Source organism: Pomacea canaliculata, linkage group LG2, assembly GCF_003073045.1.
Source record: "Pomacea canaliculata isolate SZHN2017 linkage group LG2, ASM307304v1, whole genome shotgun sequence".
NCBI classification, from domain to species: Eukaryota; Metazoa; Mollusca; class Gastropoda; order Architaenioglossa; family Ampullariidae; genus Pomacea; species Pomacea canaliculata.
The window spans coordinates 8,371,541-8,382,055 of NC_037591.1; the positions used below are offsets into that span (position 1 = coordinate 8,371,541).

General features: G+C 44.9%; 1 protein-coding gene across 1 annotated transcript; it reads right to left on the reverse strand.

The window, feature by feature from the left end:
• Positions 1-1,183: 1,183 nt before the first annotated feature.
• On the reverse strand, positions 1,184-10,353 carry LOC112557808 (neurogenic locus notch homolog protein 1-like). The gene is given in 10 exon segments (XM_025227860.1): positions 1,184-1,419; positions 2,267-2,448; positions 3,250-3,345; positions 3,731-4,046; positions 5,663-5,699; positions 5,821-6,187; positions 6,568-8,363; positions 8,366-8,531; positions 9,334-9,640; positions 10,194-10,353. Coding segments are annotated over 10 exon segments (3,639 nt in total). The 5' UTR covers positions 10,330-10,353.
• Positions 10,354-10,515: the final 162 nt, after the last annotated feature.

Sequence of the window (10,515 nt, forward strand, 5' to 3'; positions counted from 1 at the left end):
CAAACGATTTACTTTCTTGCGGGAAGACAGCTCTAAAATCTGAGCAAGTAATCCTGCTCTGTTTGTGAGATTCAAACCTTTGAAGCTCGCAGAACTTAACTACGTGTTTTTTGGAAAGACATCAAGACCTCTTTTTCCCTTGACGATAAAAGAAAGAATAGACTGGCTGTCATGGGGACATCTCATTATCATATGCATGAAGCTCACGCATTGGCCGTGGCCCTCCAATGATGTCAGAAAGAATTTAAGTCAATCCAAGCGTGCTTCCTCCCCGCCATTTCCCCATCCCCACCAAAAAAAAAAAAAAAATCCCACAAAACACATTTTTATGACGGCGGCATGTTCTATTAACCCGTCAGCAGCTTGAGGTTCATGTTTGACTTGGGCTATTCTTTCTAAATGCTAGCAAAGTCATTCAAAAAATTTACAATCTATCGTAAGCATAATTCATTGAAAAGAGAATGCTCTTCACCGTGTCCTAAAATTCTAAATATGAAGCCTTAAAAAAAAAAAAAAAAAACACTCGAGCTTTGGACATGAAATGGGCGTATTAGTTTCGTATCTTTTGTGGAGCAGCTTACATCGCCGTATTTTAGCATGGTTGTAAGCGTGTTCGAGATGTCCAGGCCCTTCTATAACTGCTTATGCGAGCCTAACAGCGGGCTGTAGCGACTGGTCAAATGTCCTGTGACTGGCGATGTTAGGACACACACAATTCAGTCGATTGATGTATGTAATTATAAACTGCAACAGAAACACGACAAAAATAATGGATTAGCTGGTGAGGTTTCCAGAATTAAAAAAAAATTAATAGTTGGTGAGAGCGAGTGAGCGCTTGAGTGAGTGAATGAGAAAGAAGTGTGTGTGTGTGTAGGAGGGAGGGAAAACGCGAGGAAGGATAATGTGTGCATTGATGTGTGCTAGCGACAGAAATTCTCTGGTTGTTTTACAACTAAAGTTTCTAAAAGAATAAAATGTGTAAATTTGGTGTTAATGAATATATCGATTTCTTTTACCATGCTTAATTTACCATTTTAAAATAAAATCAGACCAAATCTTTCAAAACATGAATGTAGACAGAAAATCATGTCTGGGACGGAGAGCATAATCGGGAAAAAGGAGTGAAGAGGCAGCAGTTCTGATATAGCAGCCTCGAGATGCGAGGAAGCCGAATATACCTACGTCATTTCCGGCCGTTGACGCGTACGATGTTGGTGTACGTGTACGCCGTTGGCCTGCAGCCGACGTTTCGAGGCCAGTCGCACACGCCATCGCCATGGGGATTGAAATGAAGACGTCTACCCGAGGTGTCCGCCAAGGGGCACTCTCGCACGAACAGTCGACCCCAGACGCACTCAACGTACAGCTCGCAGTTGTAGGGATGGGGCTGGCGGCCGAAGTTGGTCTCGCAGCGGAAAGCTGGTCACAGACACATCAACATGAAGATTGGAACAGACACAAATGGATGACATTTAGCAAACGAAGTTTGCTGACGATCAGTCTTAATTTTCAGAATAGTCTGAAAAATAACGACGAAAAAAAGAATAATGATTGTTGGTTTAACAATTACTAACACGAAATTATACTGAAGAGTTACTTGAGACTGAGCGGCCGTTTATTCTAGGGGGGAAGTAACTTTGTGGTATCTAATGCATGCATAATACAGCAGGGATGTTTAACGCTGAGTCAGGAACTCAGGCTTTGTAGTTCAGCCCTGTAAATAATTGATACATCCAGTGACACGGAGTGTGCCGAGGTATAAACCTCAAAACTTCCGATTCTCAGTCTTCATGACAGCCACTTTTTCAAATGGTCCGCCTGGAAAGACCTAAGCAAAATAACATGATAAATCAGTATTAAAAGGTGTAGTGGAGTGGCAAATTGTTTTCTTATGACTGGGTACTACGTGCAAGATATTATTTCCCAGAATCCGTTTCCGTTCTCGATACACACCCTTACCGTTCACAGAAAAAAAGATTTAACGGCACATATCATACTTGGACATGTTTATGCTATCAATGCTTCAGCCAACGGAAGAACAGGGATCGTATGTTAATTTAAGGGCAGCTGTAAACAAACTTGATGTCATTAGTTTGATCCCCTTCTGTGCAAGGTGATGATCTTGTAGGCGTGTATCTCGAGAACAAAGGAGGACAATCATCCAGAGTTTAATAAACAGTAACTTACACCGAGCTTTGCCTAGATAGTAGACAAAAGACCTCCTACACCTCAGTTAGACTTTAAAAAAAGCAGTTGAGCTACTCACAGCACGAGACACCCGGCTCCCCACAGTAACAGGCTGCTTTCCCATCCGGTCCTCGATAGCACACGCCCGTGGGTCCGCAGTAGATACCCTGGCACTGCACGGCGGCGAACTGCCAGACACTGCAGTCCGGACCTCCCCATCCATCCAGGCATCGGCATTCATATAATCCTCGGTCGTTCTTACTAGGAGTCAAGATACGAAATATTTAATTTTACTTGAAAACCGATCCCTATCTCCCCCTCGTGCAAAAATCAAAACAGAGCAAACATCACAATAAAGAGATGCAGAGAAATAGAGGGGCCCCATTTAGGGTGATTATGGGCTATATAAATCAGCTATTTTTATAATCTTAATAATAATGTTCAATATAAATAATAATAATAATAATAAAAAAAAAAAACAGGCGAAATCATTGATGCCTAAAGTCATTAAAAATGGAGGCATGGAAGTCAATAGAATTCATGTAAGACAATTTATTTGTTTCTCAAGTCGGCAGTGTCAACCAAAGTGATGCTTGGTTACAACATACTTCTTGATTTCGGTAAGCCAGCACTATAGCAAGGAACAGGCTCGCTGTCTTCTCTTCAATTATTACACGACTGTTGAACATAGAAGTAAAATTCACGCGAACTGCACTCACAGACCTTTTTCATAATGTATACTAGGAACAGAGCACAGAGGAGCAGTTGAGTGCGTTGGCAGTATTGTATTATTTAGACATGCATGCCTGTGCCGCATGCTCTGTTTACATATTTAGCAAGGTCATCTAAGTGCGCTTGGGGTTTATGAGATAGGAATTACATGCCGATAGAAGGCTCAAGATGAGAGATGTTAACAAAAGTCAAGGATGCCTGTATATTTACGAGTCCATCACAAAAAAAAAAACAAAAAAAAAACAAAAAAAAAAACAAAAAAAAAACAAACAAAAAAAAAAACAAACAAACACACACATCATTAATTAATGGCTGTAACAAGATACCCACACGCAAGAACCGTAGTTGTGACAAATGTAATCGCCACAAGGAGAGGGTGGTGGCACCCGCTGCTCGCAGTAGTTCCCCGTGAAATCATTCGGGCAGCTGTCAACAGTTAAGAAAAAGTCACACAGTCAATGTCTGCAAAGTCACTCTTAGCTTGCCTGCATTTCATAGTCTTTACAAAATAGTGTTTAACGGACTAATATAAAGTGTCAGTATTCAAGGTAGTGGCCATTAATACGACACCTGTTCATACTAGCCGACAGGTTAATCATATTACGTGTTGACTGAAGTCCCTCTGCCAATAGATCTTTTTCTAAAAGAAAATTTGACTCTTATGTAATGAATAAACTTTGCTGTCATCAAGATTTTAATGTAGAAAGACGACAACGACGACGGTGATGAATTGGATACCAAAAGAAGGCGTTAAAGAATGGAGACGATGCTTTTCGTCATCCCAAACCTCCAAGATATAGTCGATACGTACTGACAGGAGTAGGAGTTGCCATCAGGCGAAATGACGCAGGTGCCGCCGTTGAGACACACCACGACTCCGTTGCAGGTGTTGCTGGGCGTGACGGCAGAGTTCTGGCAGCGGTCTCCGGAGAACCCCGGGGTGCACGTGCATGTGAAGCTGCTGGAGGCCAGGCCCAGGAGGTTGTTGGTGCAGGTGCCGCCGTGAAGACAGGGCTGGTCAGCGCACGCATCCTGTTCTTCGCAGGTCAAGCCCGCATAACCTCGAGGACAGACGCAGGTAAAGGTGTTGGGAGTCAAGCCCTGGAGACAAAGGACAGTAAAAGGAGCTCATCCCATGTGTTGATATGTCACGTGTCATAGCCCCATGCACGATATATGGGGAGAAAAGTCCATGGTTGACGTCTATAAAACACCTATAAAAGGGCGAGGGGATGGGCACCGCCTGCCCCGAGAAAAATGAAGTCTCTAATATTTCATTCATTAAAGACCTACCAAAAGTTAAGGAGACGACTTTTAATACTCCTTTAAAGGTGTAGTGTGGACTGTGTGGTGCAATTCAATTTTTTAAATGAAAAATTTGAACTCGGCAGAAACTATTGTTTTCCCCAAACCCTAATGAAGAACACCCTCCGTTTCTCTAGATACACGTCCAAAGAGATCAGAGCGCATGAAAAGGAGTTAAATATCACATGTATCAGAGATGTACATGCACATGCTTTAAAATCGTCAAGACTACAACCGATGGAAGAGCTGGGAACACATCTTAATGAGCGGTAATTGAACAGAGCTAACAAGTGTATTGTGTGTGTTCGCTCGCGCGCGCGTGCCTCTAATAATCATTGCTAGGAGTGGGGTTTAGTGGGGAGTGTAGTAATTGTATGGATGTGTGGAATGTGACTGCATGTTGTTCATTTTATGACTTATGAGCTACCAACTAAGGAACATTTCTCTCTCTCTCTCTCTCTGCAACTATAAAGTAGACAATAAAAATGTATTTTATCTGTGGACATTTGTGACCTAAAAGCTTTGACTCTTTCAATGAATAACGATGTTTGTAACAAGTAAACAAATGTTGTTTTTCAGCTCAATTTGCAGAACTAGACATTCTATTCACTACTATTATTATTTCAATTATCAGCATCACAATTTAACAACCAGCCATTTTTAATATTCATTTTGTATTCCACCCACGAGGTGTGTTCGCGATTATCATTTAAAATTTAAGAACTTTAGTCAGACATTGAAAATATCAGGAAGATGAAACATTAGGAAACAAACAACCAAACAACGCAGATACACATACATTAACGAAACTTTTTTTTTTTTTTTTGCACTGATTCATCTTCTTTTGGTTTGCTACCCAGAAGAGAATATGTCTGCTGTTTGCTGCTAATAATACACATTGGTGCTATTGATAATAACTACTTTCTTTAGTGTTTTATGAGTTCAACCATGAAATGTGCGCTTAAACAAAAAAACAAAAAAACAAAAAAAAAAAAAAAAAAAAAAAAAACAAAAACAAAAACAAAAACAAAAAACAAAAAATATAAAAGAATCACGAACTGGAAGGCGAAGTTGCCTCCCTTTCCAGACAGATTCTATGAAACGTAAGTCAGAGGAACAGCAACTTGCTTTGTGCTCTAACTCCTCAAAGATTTTCTAAATCTGACACACACGAATATTTGACTATATTTGGCAAGCTTTAATGTCAAAGTTATATTGAAAAATTACCAGTCACGTATTTGACAGTGTGTCTCCAGGTAAGAAAACTGTACAAGAAAAAAATTTTTTAGTTCGGCGTGTCTCCAGAGTTTGTCACATGCTTTCAGTTGGGGAAGTCAGAAGAACATTGCTCGATAATCTAATTACAAAGTGACCCTCACTAACACGAAGCTTTAAGTACTTACTTGGTGTTCCCCTTTAGTTCAAATGTTGTGTCTACTGCATTTTGCTAGCAGATTTTGGTAGCTGACCTGATACTGTGCAAATGTCAAGTGTCTAAGCACCCAGTGTTAATTAGCTGATTGTGTCACTGACCTTTTGACATACACCCCATTACCGCAGGGTCTGGTGCTACACACGTCAGGACTCAACAGCTACCGAGCAGGTGTCGCCACTGTAGCCGCTGTAGCAGATGCACTCGTACCCGTACGGCGTGAAGTCCTTGTGGCGACACTGGCCGTGTCCGCTGCATGGCAGCTGCTGCGTGGTGCACGGATCCCGCGGGACCCCGCAGGTGGCGCCCCCATACAGTGCTGGACAGCTGCAGTAGTAGTTGGCGCCGTCCGACAGGCACAGACCCCCGTTGAGGCAGACGGAGGGTCCGCAAGGTGTAACGGTCTGACCGCAGAGATCCCCTCCGAAGCCTGGAGCACACTTGCAGATAAAACCGGAGCTTGTCTCCACACAGGTGCCACCGTTGTTGCAAGGACTCAGCTTACAGTAGTTAGTCTTCGCAGTTTCGCATCTGCAATCCCAGAGGGCATGCACTTTTACAGATTTTACTGAAAACGAGGCTCGCCGTATAGCGTGTGAAATTAGACTAAAACTAACAACGATGGAGCTATTACACTGCATAATGGTTTTTAAAAAAAATTCAAGCAATATTGTTACACGAAAAAGAGAGACACGGTAAGAGGCACACTACACCACCATAAACTCAAAAATATAATTTTCTTTACTGAGGGACACGAATCCTCCATCAAAAAAGTTACTTAGTCCTTAGCAACAAAATTTTCGCCACGCTATAAGACACACAAACAATGTTGGTTCGAACTAATTAACACAAAGCCTTTAACTGTCAGAAAACTAAATCTGCCAATAAAAATGTATAACCAGAGTGCTGACCGTTCACCCAGATAACCCTGCGGACACTTGCAAACGAATGAGGACGCTGTTCCGTAACAGGTTCCACCGTTGAGACAGGAGTTGCAGGACCCGACTTCGGTTTGACACCGATCTCCACCCCAGCCGTCACGACATTTGCACACAAAGGAAGAAGCTGTCCCGTAGCAGGTGCCACCATTAAGACAGTTGTTGCACAAGCCGACTTCGGTTTGACATCCGATCTCCACCCCAGCCGTCACGACATTTGCACACGAAGCGAAGGTGTCCCGTAACAGATGCCGCCGTTGAGACAGTTGTTGCACAAGCCCACTTCGGTTTGACACCGATCTCCACCCCAACCGTCACGACATTTACACACGAAGGCGGAAGGTGTCCCGTAGCAAATGCCCCGTTGAGACAGTTGTTGCACAAGCCGACTTCGGTTTGACATCGATCTCCACCCCAGCCGTCACGACATTTGCACACAAAGGAAGAAGCTGTCCCGTAACAGGTGCCGCCATTAAGACAGTTGTTGCACACGCCGACTTGGTTTGACATCGATCTCCACCCCAGCCGTCACGACACTTGCACAAGAAAGACGATGCCGTCCCGTAACAGGTTCCCCCGTTGAGACATGAGCTGCATGCTCCGATTTCAGTCTGACAACGGTCTCCACCCCAGCCGTCACGACATTTGCACACAAAGGAGGAAGCTGTCCCGTAACAGGTGCCGCCGTTGAGACAGACGTTGCACAAGCCGACTTCGGTTTGACACCGATCTCCACCCCAGCCGTCACGACACCTGCACACGAAGGAGGAAGCTGTCCCGTAGCAGGTGCCGCCGTTAAGACACGAGCTGCAGGATCCGACGTTTGTTTGACACCGGTCTCCGCCCCAGCCGTCACGACAGGTGCATACTAACTGCCGGCCCTGCTCAACGGTATGGCATGTGCCCCCGTTTTGGCATGGATTCTGCAGGCACAACCGCTCGTCTTGTTCGCAGCGCGACCCCTGCACCCCGGTAGGACAGAGGCATGAGTACCCGTATGAGGCGTTGGCCTGCGGTTGGCAGGTGCCGCCGTTAAGGCAAGGACTGCTGTAGCAGGGAGACTGTTGCTGACAGTAGGCTCCCGAGTAGCTGGGCGTGCAGGTGCAGGTGAAGGTGCTGGGGGTCAAGGCCAGGCAGGAGCCTCCGTGCTGGCAGGGTCCCGAGGCGCAGGGGTCCGGGTCCTGGCAGTTCAAGCCCATGAAACCCTTCAAGCAGGTGCAGGCATAATCGCGGCCTGCCAGCACGCACTGCACGCTGCTGACCCCAGCACACTCGCGACATTTGCCGTTTTCGCCGCAAGGATCGCTGGCGCAGGGGTCCCGTGTCTCGCACCTGTCGCCGACGAAGCCTTTGCGGCAGCGGCAAGTGAAGTTGCTGCTCGCCTCGTAGCACGAGCCTCCGTTCAGGCAAGGCTGCGAGCGACACGGTCCGCTGAGCTGGCAGTTGATGCCGGAGAAGCCGCTTGCGCACTGGCACACATAGCCGCTGGCGGTGTTGACGCATGTGGCCCCGTTCTGGCAAGGGTTGTAGCTGCCGCAGGTGTCCACCAGGTCGCAGCGGTCGCCGGTGTAGCCGCGCTGGCACAGGCAGCGGAAAGAGCCATTCGCGTCGACCTGGCAGGTGCCGCGGTTCATGCAGGGCTTCAGGGCGTTGCACAGGTCAAGGTTGCGACACGTCAGGCCCGTGTAATTGCCGCCGCAGTTGCAGACGTAGCCAACGCTCCCTGCCGAGGGAGAGCAGACACCTCCATTGAAGCAGGGATTGGGGGCGAGCAAAGGTCACGGGTTTGACACGTGGTGCCGCTCCAGCCAGTTGGGCACTGACAGACAAAGGAGGAACCCCGAGGGTAACAGACACCACCGTTACTGCAAGGAGACGAAGCACAGGGTGCCACGATCTCGCATCTGTCCCCCGAGTAGGAGTCTGTACAGAAGCACCTGTCAACGCACAAAATCTCTCGTGGATTGAGCACATCAATGAACAGAAGCACATTAAGAAATCTTACATAACGCCATTTTAACTAGTCAAAAAATGTAAAATTCAATTTCTCTATGCTACCTGGTACGGTGTCTCAACAACAAATTAATAAAATCCTCCCACAAAAACTAACATTTTTTATTTCTTCGTGTTTAGTTCATGTTTTAAGCTATAACATACAATATGTCTGGGTTTTTGTTGTTGCAGCCTTGTACATTTAAACAGGGTGGGCGCCTTTAAAGTAGCGTGCCTCGTCCGAGCGTATTATAAGAGGTGAACTACTTTTAAGTGGACCACCCTGTACTTTGCTTTTGGTAAACCGCATTTTTTTTTTTTTATTCAAACGGTTTTCCTTGCGGATTGCACAGAACTGTTTTTGTTTAAAACGCATTTACAAACCCCATTTCTGGCAGCTAGGGGGACGGTTCCACTTACCATCTCGATGTAACATAATTTCTAGTTAGGTTGACCCTCTAAGAGTTAAGGCCATTTATTACCAGACAAATATGTTCAGCAATTCCCAAATCTTTCGTCTAGTTTTGAAATTCATTATTTTAATAAAAAAGTGAAGGATCAGTCTTTTGCCACATAAAGTATATGTGGGTCACAAGTATTGACTACCAAGATCTGTTGTATACGGAAAGCTAGCCTTGGCGCCCCCAGAGATATATGCACAGCTTAGACTAACATAAAACCTATTCTACTCAGGAAAGGATATTTGTGTTATCACAAAGATTCTTGGGATAGTCGGGTTTCACCCACCTGTACTCCCCGCCGGAGGAGGTCTGGTAGCAGCGGCCGCCATTTTGGCACGGGGAGGAATCGCAGGGTGATGCCACGTCACAGGTCGAGCCGGTAAAGCCGGGCAGACAATCGCATGTCCAGTCTGTGGCGTTGACCGCTCGGCACTTGCCGCCGTTGTAGCACGGAGAAGGGGAACACACGTTGTTTTCGCATCTCGCACCCGAGTAGCCAGTGGGACACCTGCAAGCGAAGGCGGAGGACGCTGTACCCTGACACAATCCTCCATTCAGGCAACCGTAGTTCATCGATCGGCAATCGTTGAGGGCTGCACACAAATATGGCTACCATAGACAGAATCTTACATTCAGCTGTTAAAAAAGACGGTATCGGAACCTATTTTTCTCTTTCACTTTCTGGATTTTTTCCCTAAAATCTTTTGAACTGGAAAAGGGGATTATGCAAGATATCTTTTATTTCCTATGAATATTAATTGCATATCTGTTTATTTTCGGCAAAAAATTTTTATTCGCTACAAGCTTCTTCTTTTTAAGGGTTTCCATATTTTCAGAAGTTTGTTAGTTGCTAACTGGTGAGGTGAAATTAAAAAAATACTTCTCACTTAATGATTAGTAGATCTGTTTAAAATGTGTAATCAAAAACTGACAATATTCCACCTCTTGAAACGTTTCATATATGAGAATTTTATTAAATTAATACTAATTACTTTTAGAATTTTATCAGATAATAAATTATATCTGAACAATGAGGTGAGGATATGGGTAGCAGATTACAGAAAGCTATTAATTGTACAGTGAACAGTGCGACTGGCTGAAATAAAGAGAAGGTAAGAACAGACGGAAAAGAGGAAAGTTAGCTACCTTGATCACACAGACGCCCAGTCCAACCAGGGGCACAGAAGCATTTGTAGGACTGGATCAGATCCTGGCATGTAGCGCCATGCTGGCAAGGGCGTGAATCACAATTGTCCACCGCTGAATACGAAACACATGTCATCAGGGATGTTATTAGTTTTTAGAGGTCGTAGTGACCTGCCTTTGTCTGTGTGAGTTGTGTGAACATTCATTCCACATATGTGCTTGAGTGTTGTGAAAAAAGTGCTTGAAAGTGTTAACATCGACAACAAGAGTGAAATGCGTGTCTATACATCATTTACATCGCGCTGCTATAGCTAGAGGCCAT